This window comes from Mastigoproctus giganteus, chromosome 5, assembly GCF_048544385.1.
Source record: "Mastigoproctus giganteus isolate SK-2022 chromosome 5, ASM4854438v1, whole genome shotgun sequence".
Taxonomy (NCBI): Eukaryota; Metazoa; Arthropoda; class Arachnida; order Uropygi; family Thelyphonidae; genus Mastigoproctus; species Mastigoproctus giganteus.
Window position 1 is genome coordinate 127,202,497 of NC_143579.1, and position 16,272 is coordinate 127,218,768.

Sequence of the window (16,272 nt, forward strand, 5' to 3'; positions counted from 1 at the left end):
GATGACTGGAGTCCTGTTACATGAGAGTATCACGTCTTGAGCCTGTAGGCTCTAATGCTGGGTATAAAAGTCTCTGTCCGCAGTAGTTCCTTTAGCCTGTGAAGTGATTCAGTTTGTGGGATTTACAGTGCAAGGGCAACATGGTCATAATGTGCCAGGAGTGACTCTACCACCAGAAGTTTCCAGCCCACTGCATAGTGGCAGGAGTGGTGCCACCAGTGACAAAGTAAATACAAATAAGAGCAGTACACTGCCAGTGAATAATGCAATAACACTGCAAGCAAACTAGCAGCAATGTTGTGAGAAGCAAATATAACTTTCCTATAAAAGGCCCAATAAATTGCACGATTAACGCTGTTCATTTGATGCTTGGCACTGGGGGGTCACTGATGGCCCGACCAGGACTTGACATTATAGAGGTCATTTGTACTGTGATTATTAATGAGCATGCGCAATCGCTATGGTGCTGTTGGAAGAAACAGACTCCAATTTCAACTGCAGTGGTGATATTTGCTTTCTTTGGCTTCCAGGCAAATTATTTCATGCTCTGCTTTGAATTTTTTTTTTCCCTCTCTTTTCCATGGATTGCAGTATTTCAAGTAAGTGGAATGATTACTTCTGCAGCTTGTACATTGTAAAGATTGAGGAGACCAAATGAAATGGGCCGACCGGGCTAACTAGGTGGGTAAAGTGTCTACAGGGCAACCCAAAGGTCGCGGGTTCGAATCCCACCTCGGGCTTGGATCAAAGTACTGCAAAAACCTTGGGAGGTGCATTATGGCCACAGAAGCCAATACAGCAACTAACAAAAAAAAAAAAAAAAAAAAAAAAGAAATGGGTGTTCTTTGAACCTATACAAGTTGCATATTGCCATCCCTTAACATACTATCATGTGGGTGGAGTTGAGTTAAAGTGGGCATTGTTGGAATGAGTGAATCATCCCTTTCAAAAAGAATTCTTTTACATGGCACTTTAATCTGCTATGCTCCTATGCAATTCATAGGTGATATTCAAAAGTTCCATTCTTATGATGCCATTTAGAAGAGTTTGAAGAAGCTTGAGACGTTTCTGGGCTTTCACCCAAATATGGCCACTGTATCATTTCAAAAAAGCAGATCCCAATTTTTAGCTGCCTGATCACTTTTGGTAATCCAGCAGCATTTTCTAAGCTTTCTTGGATAAGAAACATAGAAAGCTAACCAGCTTTTTAATCAGTGAATTAGGGTAAGAAAGTGTGGTCAGTTGTTTTGGCTGGTGTTCTCTTTAGTGCTGTTTGTGAGAAAGAACTGCATACTCAAAAGGTGTATGGATGAACCATTCACGCAATGTGTGACACATTTGTATAGTCTGCCCCTTGTGGAGAGAACTTTTCTACAAAGGTTTCCAGCCCTGCCATGTGGAGGCTTTCATCTACTAAATCTAAGCTAAAAAGCTGTTCAGAAAAGTAAAAAAAAAAAAAAAAAAGTAGTTAATTATTATTTAAAAAAATAATAAAAAAAATAGTTAAATACTAAGTAAACTGTATATATTCAAGGAACTCTCTACAGCTAGTGGAGAGTTCAGGTGCCAAAAAAAAAAAAAAATAAATAAATAAAAAAAAAATAAGTGGAACTGCGAGCCTGAACTACAGCATTAGCGCTTAAAAAAGTGAGACGCAAATGATGTATCACACAGTGATTAATATGTTAAATAGAAATTACAGTACCTAAAAAGGGCCTTTTCTGCTCCAAGAATCTGTACAGTAGATGCTGGATATTTGGCTAAATTTGTAAGGCTGCCAGCATGAGAAATGAGACGTGCACCAACCTATACAAACAAAAAACCAGTTATATAATTACTTTAAATGGAAATGGCACAAATTAGAATTAGGAAGGAAACACATTACTTTATTTCAAGTACATAATTCTCTTCATAACTCATAATTCTAACACATTCATATTCAGGGGAAAATTTTCATTACTACTGTTATAGGTTATGATATGAAGTAACAGCAGCAGTACCCTAGCATGGAATCTTGGTGTTTGAGGAGCCAAAAATCTCTCCAAACTTTAATCATTAAAAAGTACTATTCAAAAGGGGGCAGGGGAAAAGAGAGAGAGAGCTGTTATTTTTTGGACTTGCAGCATCTGACTGAAATGGCTATGTAATACATGTCATCTGAATAACGTCCAGCTTTGACACTACATAGTAATGTTTCATGTGGAAAAAGTTTTATATAATATTGGATCACGATTCATCCCCCCTACTTTTTTTTATGAAACCCCAAACAAAAATGACATGAGCACCTATAGTACTTAGTACTGCACATGGATTAAAGGTTGAGAAGGCATTTGGTACTTGCTGCCATTAGACTTTCATTTCTTTTTGGGAGACTGATGGAGGAAGATTGGTCCACAGAACAGAAGCAAAGATTGAAAAAAGAGGAAGAAAAAAGGCTGGTTCTGCAAGGTTTTAATTGGAGTAATTTAAAAGAATAGAGAACTACAGATGCTAATTCAGAAGACCACGGAAGTAGACATTTAGAAAAAGGCAAACAGCAGAAACTGAACATCTGTGAAACATCTGAGAGTGGAGAGAACTGTAAGCAACAGGTCATTAATTAATCCTTTGAATGGAGTCAAGAACCTCGACAGAAGTTATCAGAACATTACCAAAGATGCAGGAACAATATTCTATACTGGAAAAAATTTGGAATTTGTACATGGTCAGTAGCTGTTTAGAAGATAAGTAAAGCCAAGAGGAAAAAAAAAAAAAAAAAAAAAAGAGAGAGAGAGAGAGAGAGAGAGAGAGAGAGAGAGAGAGAGAGAGAGAGAGAGAGAGAGAGAGAGAAACTCAATTTTTCTGATAGAGAGGAAAGAGTATTTGTGAAGTGCACATGCTGTGAGAAATTAGAAGTCAGGTTAATTTCCAATAGAGTTATGTGACTGTCTGAAAATCTGAGTGCCATCAAAAATGAACACTGGAGCAGTAGATTCCCTTTTTTGCAAGAAATAAGACAGGACCAGAGTGTTATCTAAGCTTTCTTCACCCATTGGAGAATTTCTTCACCTGGAGATCAGAATTTCAGGAACTGGTGGTGGATGTTCAAGAAGTTGACACTGTTAAGGTTTCTCAAACTAGAAGGTGTAATGTAGTTTGCTATTGTCAGCAAACTATGGATAGGATTTCCAGTCAGTTGAAAGGTTATTAATTCTTCTTGTGGGGTGGGGGGGGGGAGAAAGCATATAGATGGTTTTACTTCTTTCAGTGATGAAGCTATGCTTCTGATACAGCCAACAATTGAGAAATGTTTCCATGCCTCCATTACCTCAATAGATTCAGAATCAATTTTTTCCAAATCTATTGCAATGATTTTCTGATATGAGTTTTAAAGGTGGATAATAATGCCTTGATATAATGACTGAATGAAAGAAGTTCTATTAACCTAGTACAACTGTGATGGTAGGAACACAACTTCAACATTTGGATGACTTAAATCTTTTGAAGGGCCTGGTATGCTATCCAATAGTAATAAAACTTTGAAATCTAGATTTTTCCATAAGTTCAATAGCACAGAATGTAACACAGGGATTCCTCAATCGCTTTTTTTTTTTTTGACTAGCAAGTCAACTGCGAGGATTCAAAAAGAGTGGAAATGTTGAAAAATTATATCCAACATAATAACAGGGTTTCACTGCACAAAAGCTCTAAAATACCCTGTTACGTGAGGTTTACCGAAATTCTCTAACCATGTTAAAGTGAAAACATGTTATATGAGTACTGTGTTGTGCGAGGATTGCCGCAAATTATCAATTGTGTTGTAGAAGCACTGTTATATGGGGGTTGCCTGTATTATTGGTTTCAGCTTATAATATTTTCAACATACATTGGGTTTTGTGCAACAAATTTCCACCAGATGTTGGGCCCTACTGTAATTTAGCTTCCCATCCTGATCACAATAGTTAGGTAACTGCTACTGCTTATATTCCCACATATCTTGTAAGGGGTTTGCAATGATACCATATTGGCTGGGTACACCATCTCAGAAAGAAGTTGCAGTCAATGGTTTCCAGAGTTAAATCTGTCATTCTCTTCTGAAACATGCAGATTTCACATGTCAGATCACTAGATTAGGTTTTGAACAGTGTAATGGTGAGACATCACACATTTTGCAAATATACCTTGGAACACAACAGGATTATGCACCAGGTCAATTTCATAGGTTCTGATGCTGCTGAACACTACTGGTGGAAGTAGCATATTAATGTCAAAATTTTAGACCACTCAGATGATTCTTGTCATTGCTCTTTGTTAGAAGCACTCCATAGAGGTGTTGCAGATTCCAACATAAGTTGCAACTGAAGAACCCACATACATCTTACTATGGCGGGATTATTTTACAATATGGTAAGAAATGAACTTATGACATGGTTAATGTCATCATTATTTTTAACCAGTTTCATAATGCATATAGATACAGCTCTACTCAAAAATCCTTACTGGATGAGCTCACGGAACTGACAAAAAGATTTTTTAATAGGGGTTATTTTCATTAGGTACCATTATGGAGATAATGGTAATATTTCAACAGGTGAAATATAAATTGGAGACGGGTACAACAAATGACAGGGCAGATCACAAACATTTTATCAAAGTTCTGTATATACAGCATTGGTATAGACAATTTATTAACATATTTAAGAACACTGAATTTAAGATTGTTCCACAACCCGTGAGTAAGCTCCATGCAGTCTTTAAATATAGGGCATACGTAGTTCCTACCATGGAAGCTCGCAACATTGTTAAAATATTTATTGTGGTGGATGCAATTCTACTTATATTGGCGTGACCCAAAATTTACTTTCGGTAAGGATACAGAAGCATTTGACATCAGTTAGGGCAGGTACGATGGGTGCCTCTGAACTTAAGTTTTATGCAATCACTGATGGACATGTGTTCCTTTTTAATGAATCAAAGGTTCTTAATAAACAGCGAGAATATTTTAAATTATTAACTGCTGAAACATTAGATATGAGATTAAATGTTAATTCTATTAATATACACAGACCTTGTAATATTTCGGACTCGTGGATGCTTGCGCGCATGCATGAATAGTAATTCATGCATTGGTTTATATAAATAATCTTGTGTCAGGTGTCGTTAATTTAATATAAAACAGTGGGGGGGGGAGGATATTGTTCACGAATCACTTTTGTCAGGTTGTTTGTTTGTTATTTGGAGCTTTAGCAACTAAGGCCATATTGTTCTGGGGATATGTGGTGGTCATTTCCTGACCTTTCCGCATCCTCCGTATTTGGTGGTCACAGGCTCGAACCCCTGTCTAATCAAGAAGCGTGTGCTGTGCACTGCTGCTCCTGCCCACCTGGCTATGGAGGTGCCGATCATCACTTTTGTACTTCTTTTGAATATGGTAACAAACCAAATAAGATGGTCTCTTAAAAGAAGTTAAATAAAGATTTTAAAGTTTAACTTATGTGTGAATTAATTTATTTGCTTTGTCATTTTTAGAATTTTGCGACAATTGTTTTTCAATCCTCATGATGGCTTGTGGTGTTGGTAGGTTTTTGGAGGTTGGTGGCCGCCATCTTTCCGTGATTCTTTCTGATTCCCTTGACATGATATGAGAGTTGAAGGCATGCTTATTTTAATTAATAGCCATTTTAACTTGATTTATTTATGACTATACATGGGGGGTAAGTTCATATCATAATAATTTGCAACTGAATTAACAGTCCTAATCAAAGGTATGAGGTTTTCACCTATAATTTAAGATTATATAGACAAATGTATTTGATCAGTGTTTTGAGTAGGGTTGCTGACCTGTCAAGTGTAATAAAAATGGAATAAATTAATGCCTACAAAAAAATAGTACTTAATTGCTGTCGGTCCTAAGATTTTAACTACGTCTTCATAGCATAGGCAGCCAAAACCAAAGGAAACACAGCAATAAGCAGTCTCTGATTCTGTTATGTATGATGCATACGTAGAAAATGTATACATCATAGCAAACCCGACAGAGACCAAAAAGGAAGGAATAAAAAGAATATAATTCAAAAATAAAAGTAAAATGCACAATTATGAGTGAAAGTTTGAATGAAGGAAAAGTGCCCAGTTTGCAATTTAAACAAAGTAAACTTATGATGAAAAAATAAAGTCAGGCTTTACTTTATTACCTGATTTTATTCTTTTGTCTCACGCTTATTTCTGTGGTTCCTTCGGTTTTGGCTGCTGGCCCCTTGAAGACAGTTAAAATCTTAGGACCTACAGCATTAAGTGTTATTTTATTACTTTCAGTTATTTTTATCTTAATTTTATTATTTATTTTCAGGTAACCTGTTTTACTTTGCAGGCGTTCTTAATTTATTCCATCGTAATCACACGTGACAGGTCCCTACTCAATACACTTATCAAATACATTTGTCTACACACACACACACACACACACACACACACACACTAGATATAAACACATCAAATGGCATTAAAATCAATTACTTACAGTTTCTCCAATAAGTGTAGCTAAGTTGGGAGCAACAGCTCCCATTCTTGATTTCAGATATTCCATTAGCTGCTTTCTATATTCAGCTAAAGCAATCACACGGGATGCAAAAGTTTCTATATTAATAAGATCGATAGTAGAAATATCCATCCCTACAAAAGAGTAAATAAATATTTAAATATATAATAAAAGTTAGTAATAAAGTGAACAAACAGAAAAAAAAATACTAATACAAGGATAATTCCCAACAGAAGAAACAGGGATAGTAAGGTTGTTGTGACCTCTCCAATTTAGTGACCTCTTTTGTATACAATGTTCAGTCAAAAAGTGCATATTGCAAAAACATTAATTTTTATTCAACCATAAATGTATACATTGTTAATCTCCTTCTGCAAAATCAGACACTTGTTCCATGTGCTGCCACTGATCAAAACAATTTTGGAAATATGCAGCGGCTAAAGCTTTCATGCAGTCTGTTGCATTTTACTGGATTTCTTGAATCACCTCAAATTGTTTTCCTTTCACGCTTTTTAATTTCAATATAGGCAAAGGGTGCATTGTGTTCACAACAGGTGAATGGGGTTGGGGAAGCAGCATAATGCAAATATTTGATGAACAGGGACATGTCACACAGCACATATTCGTGGTGAAGGTATCAATAAATTTTTCAGTTTTTGTGACATTTTAGGCAAATGACAAATAACCTTGTTGTTGTTGTTTGTTATTTGGTTTTTAGGAGCATTAGCAACTAAGGCCATATTGCTCCAGGGATATGGAGTAGTCATTTCCTGACTTTTCCACATCCTCCGTATTTAGTGGTCACGGGCTCGAACCCCGGTCTAATCGAGAAGCGTGTGCTACGCACTGCTTCTCCTGCCCACCTGGCTACAGAGGCACCGTGACACCACGAAAAATGAATGCTGAAAAATTCAATTGGCATGAGCTTCACGTGTGAATTTGCCTTGGTGGTGTTCATTATAGTTATCATTATAAAAAAGAGCCACAGTAGTTTAGTGATAACATTTTCCATTGGGAGCTTTGAACCTTGGTCTCTTCAAACAAGTAATGCATCTTGGGTCACATCCAAATTAGTGAAGATTTCATTGATATTTTACTTGTTTCAGGCTGTTGATGAGCAAATGCCACTTCTTCATCTTCAAAAAAATTTCCCTCAGGAAACCTTTTAAACTACTTGAAAACTAACCTAATGCATGCAAATTGTTCAAATTTCATTATTCATTTCCAATACAAGTGATAAATGAGAATAACAAGTGTTCACTCAAAGCAGCTTTCCACTAAACTGCAGTGTGAAAAATTAAAACTTGGCACATGCATACTCAAAAGATGTCACTGTAAACTCCACTCACAATCTCTTTTAGGTACTACTGGTGAATAATCTCTTTTAGCTACTCTGGTGAATAATCTTAATTCAAGAATTAAGATTTAAATCTCCTTCCTTTCTAGCACTTCTTTCTATATAATAATAAATTTTCAGAAAATTATTCATCCACTTTCATTAACAGAAGAGACTAAGAGCACTTAATCTTCTCTGTTAACAAACTTGTTACTCCAGTTTTTAGCCTACCATAACAGGCACTTAATCAGTGCTGAGAGCAAGCTGCCTATGATTTTATATTTCTCTTTAATTACAAAAGCCACCATGATGGAATACAGCTTGGAATCACTTTTATCACTGCCATCTGTAGCAACTGAAAATGGAGCATTTTTCAGAGCCATCACTAACCCTTCTTTCCTTGTCACTGCAATTTCATCAATACCATTTGATGAAAATGTAAAGAAACATTTCTGAACAATGTATCTTAATGATCAGCACAACTCAAAGGAAGATTATGTCTCACAGCAAAGTATGCAAATAATTATGTGGCACTTATGACATCATCATCAGCATGAAATACAGCATCTATTTTTGCATTTCTTCCTATGCACTGTATTTGTTTGCAAATGTCTAATTGCACTGCAATTCCTGATGCTTGAAATTTAAAAATCACATTTTATCTTTTTCAAATTTTTACAATACATAGAAAATCATGTATATGTCTTCTGAATTTTTACATTAATAACTCTTTGGTATCTTACTGAAAACATTGCTAATTAACTTCATCCTGCACAACTAGTATAAAATGACTGCACAGAACAGAGAACAATGCTATTATTCCATTTTTCTATTCTGCAATGTAGACTACCACAACACGTTTGATAGTCACTTTTTAATGAAACTAAGCAGAAATTAAGAGCTTTTTTTTTTTTTTCCAATTCCAATGTAGTTTTTATTTGTGTTGTGAAAGAAAAAGAGAAGGGGTTACACTGAGTAAAAAGGAGATGAATTTTCTGTTCTGTTGTAAAACCAGAGAGGCAGCAGCTACAGAAATTGCATGTTTTGCTAGTAGGTGTCCTATAAGAACATTCTAGAAAATGACTATCATGCTTAGATGCAGAAAGCAGACTGACTGGGCATCCTCATTTTGTGAAGACTGCCATTTCATCAGATTTTTATCTTTCAAAAGTAAAAGACAAAAATTCAACAGACAAAATGCTGACAGTTTTTTAAATGTTTCACCAAGCAGTTTTATGATTAGCACATGTAAATCTAAAAATAAGTTCAATTTCAACATCATATTTTGAGTAGTCATTTGATTTTTAGAGCTATACTGCATAGTAAAGCATGGGGGAAACCATAAGTGAAAATAATACTGATTGCATAACCTTACCCATAGAAGAACGTGCAGAATCAATTATTGCTTTAGCAGTGTCACTACTCATCACTAACTCTTCCAATGGCTCAAGCATTTCTTCTGTTAATTCTTTTCTGTTCTTGATAAATTTTGTTACTTTGGCATAGGTATAATTATCAGAAACTAATCTGATCAGCTCAGGAAAGTGATAGGAATACCATTCCCTATAAAACAAAAATACATTTGTATAAATATTACTGAATTTATTGACTATATAAAATTTACTGAATGCATAACCTGACATTAAGTTATTTGGTACTATTTGGTTATTTGGTATTAAGTTATGCATTTATTCAGTACATTAAAAGAAAAAAATATGCAATTTCAAGTGAATTGGTATCTTGTGAAGGAAGGGAGAGATTCTGCACATACAAACAGAAAATATATTTTTAATATAATTATGAGACAAAGAACATTCATTGTCTCATATTACTGTATCTGAATGGCATCACAAATTCAGGGAGGGAAGAGAAAATTTAGCATATGATGACTATGCTAGAAGACTTAATTGCTTATTTACTTAGAGGGAAAAACTGAAAGCTGGATGACCTGTGCATTTAAACTACTGTCATGGAATTTTAAGTGATATGAATGTGTATCACACTGCTCAGCATTTTGTCTTTCTTACAGAATGTGTTCTCTGTTTACAATGCAATAAGACTACTATGGGAGCGACCACAGCATTCTGTACTGGTCAAATCTATTTCGAGGTCCGCATGAGCAAGAACGCCACCAAACATCAAGTCAGACATTTGAGTGTCTGATGGACTTCCAGAGTGAATTCACTCCAGGGCATCAACTCACTCCAAGAGTCCTGAATTCAGTTCATCATATTCCTGACATCTTCCACAGAGAAATGATCATCCATCCTCCAGTTACCAAATGCTCAGCATACACAGAAGTGTAAGGAAACAGGTCATAAATCACAGAAGAATCGCTGCTGGAAATTCCTCCATCAGTTCTCACAATGTTTGGCATATTACCAACTAACTTCTCTAGGTGAACCATAATTTCTTTTAAATTAAATTTAAAATTATAAAGGAATAAGGAAGTTAGAAAAGTAAGAGAAATAATAATTACTGAACAAAAATAACATAAATTAACAAGTAACCTTTGAAGTTACCATAAAAACAGTGGTTCAACCAGTGGATAACACAACACTGTTATCCGTAAGATAGGTTAAACTAATTTGCACTATGGTCTGATTTAAAGAAATCAGTATTGATTTACAAATGTTTGCATATTATTTAAGGAGAAAGTTCTTCGTAGTGTTAAATTTTGGGGTCACTTTTCTGTTGAAGATGATTGTCATCTGGTCACCCTTCAACTTCAAAATCCAATGACTGTGTTCGAGATCTCAATAGGAGTGAATGATGAAATTTATCCATTGAAATTGTTAGTAAAAGTGGTATTTCTCATGAGACATCTCAATCAATTTTAACAGAATATTTAGAAAGGCAACATATTTTAGCCAAGTTTGTGCTTTGCATCATGACATGCTTAAAGAGCAAAGAGTTCTTGCATATCAGAATCTTTATCAATGTGGTGTATGTAATGTGGTGGTTTTGATAACTTTATCAAAAATGCTAACCTACATTTTTTTCCTACTATTAAGCAAAAGACGTAATTTCCTACTATTAAGCCATTCACCCACAAGCCATGGGTGAATGGCTATGGCCTGAAAATAAGGTACACTCAATGGAAGGCTGTCTCTCTATGGCCAAAAACCAGCAAAATAATCTCCATAAAATGTGAAGATCATTCTTAATCATACTCTTTGACTCAAGGCATTATTCATTACCTGAATTTGTCCTGTATGGTCAAATAGTAACACCAAGATTACTGGAGAACAGTTCTATCGTGACACTGTCATGCTTTTCAGGGAAAAGAGCCATTAAACTGTGCTTTAACAATTCATACTTGATTATATCAGTTCATTACTCCTTTCAGTCACACCTCCTATATATAGACAGGCACACAAACTGAGTGTGCCACTTTATTAGGTACTCCTACCTAATAGCAACAAGCAACCCTTCAGCCCTCACTGGACTAGATCAACACAAAGCGACAGGGTGTAACACTTTTTCCCAAAGTGCCATGTGCACAAATTTTTTGGGAATGGAATTCAGAGCATCCCAAAAAAACTTCAAACTCTGAAACAGCACAGATTCCATTCAGAAGAGGGCAGTTAGGTTAATTAATGACTCCTCTCTAATAGTCTCTCCACTCTGTCTCCTAGGTGCACTGTTTCTGTTGCATGCCTTTTCTACAGATACTTCAATGGGCACTGTTCTTCTGAACTGGCTTCTATAATTCCCGCTCTCTCTTTCAAAACAGTCCGAACACGTGCTGCCACCAGCCAACATCTATTTACTGTCGAACTTCAAACTCAGAGAACCAACTTTTTATCTTCCTCATTTATTCATTTACCTGCAGTTTTCTGGAACAACCTTGCTTCATATGTATTTCCTGAAAATTACAGTGTACATAAGTTCAAGTCTAATGTCAACAAATATCTTCTTTCGTCTTCTCAACCTCCAACCCAAGCATGGTACTAAGTACTATAGGTTCTAATACCTCCGTTGTTTGGGGTTTTCATAAAAAAAAAAATCTTTAGTTTGTCTCTGAAACTGCGAGAGAGAGAGAGAGAGAGAGAGAGAGAGAGAGAGAGAGAGAGAGAGAGTTTATGTTGTACTTCATTAATAAATATGTCATCTACATTTTGACATTCATGAACTAGGTGAAGGTAAAGAAAGCCAACACGAGAACCATGGCAAACTTCAGGAAACTTAACGGACAAACTCATTTCCCATCACCACACTTTCTCCCTGCAATCTCGGTAAACAGATGGTGCATGTCATCAGCAGAAGTCGATAACAATGTAATGATTAGTTTATTCTCATTATTAAAAGCAGATTATTAGAGTTGAGTGTAATGCCTTTGTGGCTGAAATTTACTTATAAGTACACTCCCCCCCCACCAGACTGCCTCAGCCTCAGAATGTTTATTCCCCTTTCTCGCTGTTTTAAAATAGGAAAATGACTTCTACAGATAATGAGTGTTATTGATAGTGGCAGTATAAGTCATTTTCCTATTTTAAAACAGCAGGAAGGGGGGATAAACACCCCAAGACTGAGGCAGTCTGGAGGGTGTACCCATAAGTAAATTTCAGTCCCCTCTTGAACTCCAATAACCTGCTTTTAATAATGAGAAAAAACTAATCAATATATCGTTATCGACGACTTCTACTACTACCGATAACATGCACCACCTGTTTACCAAGAATGCAGGCAGAAACTGCGGTAACAGGAAATGAGTTTGTCCAGTAAGTTTCCCAATTTTGCCGTGGTTTGTTCTCGTGTTGGCTTTCTTTATCTTAGCCATGAATTATATTACACTACAAGGCGAACTAGCCCCGAGTGCTAAGCAGGTGATCAAAGTGAATTTCAAAGTGCATTCTCTAGAATTAAGTTTTCAGAGAAATTAAGTGTTTAGTTACAAAGTTATTTACTTTCTGCTCTTCTAAATAAAGAAGTAAGCTTTTCAAAAAGAAAGGAAAGGCACCTTTCTTCTTCTTCTTGTATATAGAACTAACCTACATAACACACTAACCACTAATCGCTTGGTCACTGGTGGCACCGCTTCTGCGTCCATGCGTTGAAGCCAGTAACCTGTGGGAAAAGTTATCCTCTAGGGCAAAAAGGAGCAAACAGGGATAATGACAATTACCCAGCTCTTGAGCTCATCTCATGATTTGAATGAAACCAATCATGACGTATCACAATCTAAGAGACTACGTAAAAATGAGAATCAGCAGGAATTTCCAACATTCCTTATGCTACACTCTTGCATCCAAACTGATGAGTGCCCTTTCGCCATTTCTAATTCATCAATGTTTAGAACATGTGGCTGGTTCACCGAAAATGACGAAAAGACTGATTTGGAAATCTACTGGTTGAAACTGCCAAGCATCAGCATTCCCAGCCTCCCCCTCATGCTACATTAAACAGTTCCAAAGGAGTAATAACAGAGTGGTATCTGATGAATGTCACTGAAGATAAGCTAGTTGCAGAACAAAAGATCAAAAAGGTTGTCCAAGCAAACCAAATAATGATTAAAAAAGATGAACTTGTTCCCATCAGAAATATTATTATAACATTTGGAACGCCAACCATACCACAATGTGTAAAAAGCCAGATACTTTAATTGCAGAGTACGTCCCTACATTCCCAACACAATTAGATGTTTCAAGTGTCAAAAATTTGGGCACTTGCAAACAGTATGTCGAGGGGACACTATATACCCAAACTGTGGCTCCAAAAATCATGCATAAAAAGTACTGCACTGCGAAACGCTACAATGCCCAAATTGTAAAGGCCAGCATATTCATGCAAACTCTGAAAGGAACAAAAAAAATCCAAAAATAAAGTCAAACAAAAGGTCACCTACCAGGAAGCAAGTTATGCTCAACATGCCAAAAATTACTTATGCTGGCAGCAACCAAAAAATATCATTCAACAGCAACACAAATGGCAGTCACAGTACCTCCTTCCATCTCAATTGCTGATTGGGCTTGATCAGTGCTACTATCTGCACAGCAATCACCTACAGAACAATGTAAAGTGGCTTCTGCTAGCAATAATCCGCTAACAGTCCCACCAACTGCAACTGATACTATGCCAGAAACTGCAAAATTGAAAGCAGCAGCCTCAAACACTGCAGACCAACCAGGCTCAGGAAATATGGATATTGATTCTGGTACCCTGCAAGAAGAGCCAATCTTAGATTCACATGCAGAAGATGACACGGACACTGGGCACCCTGCCTTCCGAAAACTAGATTGGATGCAATGGAACTGTAGAGCTTTACGAAGCAATATTTTTGATATTTATGATCTAAACAAACAGCAGAGTCCAATTATCCTCTACCTGCAAGAAACTAATCTAACTCCACATGTGACTCCAGTGATTAAAAAATTAAAAACTATATTATCTACCAACAAGAGAGAAGCAGTACTAACTCAACAAGGGGAGGAATGGCTATACTTGTTGAAAACAAAAGTTCCTACAAAACAGATCCCTCTGCAGACCACATTAGAGGTTGTAGTGGTACGTACTGTTTTGAGTTTTATGCTAACCGTAGTCTCTGTGTGCCTCTTCCCAAACAAAGAATTTACTGTAAAAGAGCTGGAGTATCTTATAAAGCAGTTTCCATCTCCTTTTGTCATTCTGTTAGAATATTTCAATGGGCACCATCCTATGTGGACATCTCCCAAGACAGATAAACAAGGAAAACTCATTGAAACAGTTCTTTGCTAACCAGAATCTCACATTATTAAATACTATTGCTAACACTTATATTCACTTTCCCACCGGAGTATCTACTGCCACAGACTTATCAATATGTTGTCCAAAACTGTTCCCAATTATTCAGTAGTTAGTTCTGCTGAACAGTGATCATTATTCAATCATTTGCAAATTGCAAACAAATAGAACCTCACGTATAGCCAGCCACATAAAATGGAAATTTAACAAGGCAGATTGGAACAAGTTCACCAATGCAATTTACTTTGATGATCAAGTCATCAAAAGCTAGCCTACAGATGATGCTATTGACCACATGACTACACAGATAATAACAGCTGTAATCTGCTCTATACCCAAAACCAGAGTTGGTCCTCACACAGACATGCCAATGTCTGGTGGAATGATGCATGCTGTGATGCCAAAAGAGAACAGAATAAAGCATGGAATCTATTTTCCCAGAACCAAACTGACAAACTGATAAATTTTAAAAAACAAAGCTAAGGCACGTTACAGGCAGAAAAAAAGATTCTTGGATCCGGTTTGCCTCCACCATTAATAAAAATACAGAGAGCAGAAAAATCTGGAACAAAATCAAAAAGCTGAATGGTAAATCCCACCCAGAATCAATGCCTATTATTAGTTGGAAGAGTAAAGATTTCTCCTCTCCAATAGAAATTGCAAATGCCCTAGCAGAATGCTTTCCTGAAATCTCTGTCACATCAGCATACGAGTCAGCCTTTTGAACAGATAAAAGTCAATAGAGAAAAGTATAAGCTGTTCTTCAATAAAACAGCATCTCTCCTATATAATCGACCTTTTTACATTACTTGAACTAGAGAGCACCTTAAACAGGTCAGCTAATAGTGCACCAGGGTCTGATGGGATACACTATATCATGCTTAAACACCTAAACAAGAAAGCTCTGAACTCATTACTCATATATTTCAACCAGATATTCTCTGAAGACTACTACCATTTTTCTTGGAGCAACTCGACAGTCCTAGCCTTTGCTAAAACTGGAAAGGGTCAATCAAATCCACAAAACTATTGGGCAATATCTATTAGTAGTTGCCTTGGTAAGACATTAGAAAAAAAGATTCCCGCTCGATTAGTAGGGTACTTAGAATCTCATTCCATAATGAACAGGAACCAGTACAGCTTTCAAAAAAAAAACGGTCAACTCTATATCTTATGATCGAGGTAGAATCCAATGTATGGAATGCTTTTATCCGTAAAGAACATCTTGTCATGGTCTGCCTGGATATAGAGAAAGCCTTTGATACCACCTAACGCTACGGCATTCTTCAAAATCTGTATGCCATAAGACTCCGGGATCAGCTACCACTAATCACACAGAGCTTTCTACAAAACAGAACCTTTCAAGTGTGTTACTGCCATTCTCTATCCCAAACATTTGTCCAAGAAGAAGGGGTCCCACAAGGATCAGTTTAGTGCGATGCTCTTTGCAATTAAGCTAAACAATGCAACAGAGAATATTCCAGTTAATGTTGACACCTATCTATATGCAGATGACCTTACAATATCCTGCCACTCACAAAATATGCATTCAATCGAGTATCAACTGCAGCTCTCAACAAATAGAATAGAATCATGGGCATCCCACAATGGCTACTGCCTCTCTGCAACAAAAACAACTGCTATCCACTTTTGCAAAAAAGCATCAGCTCCATCCAGATCCTGAACTAAGGTTAGA

At 36.5% G+C, this 16,272-nt stretch overlaps 1 protein-coding gene across 1 annotated transcript in view; it reads right to left on the minus strand.

Moving 5' to 3' along the window:
- Positions 1-16,272, minus strand: part of Nop56 (Nop56 ribonucleoprotein) — a 106,631-nt gene that overhangs the window by 36,109 nt on the left and 54,250 nt on the right. Inside the window, exons 5-7 of the mRNA XM_090374194.1 lie at positions 9,229-9,416; positions 6,500-6,651; positions 1,706-1,806 (exon numbers count right to left, since the gene is read on the minus strand). Coding sequence (XP_090230320.1) covers positions 1,706-1,806; positions 6,500-6,651; positions 9,229-9,416 — 441 coding nt within the window. The remainder of the gene's footprint in view (positions 1-1,705; positions 1,807-6,499; positions 6,652-9,228; positions 9,417-16,272) is intronic.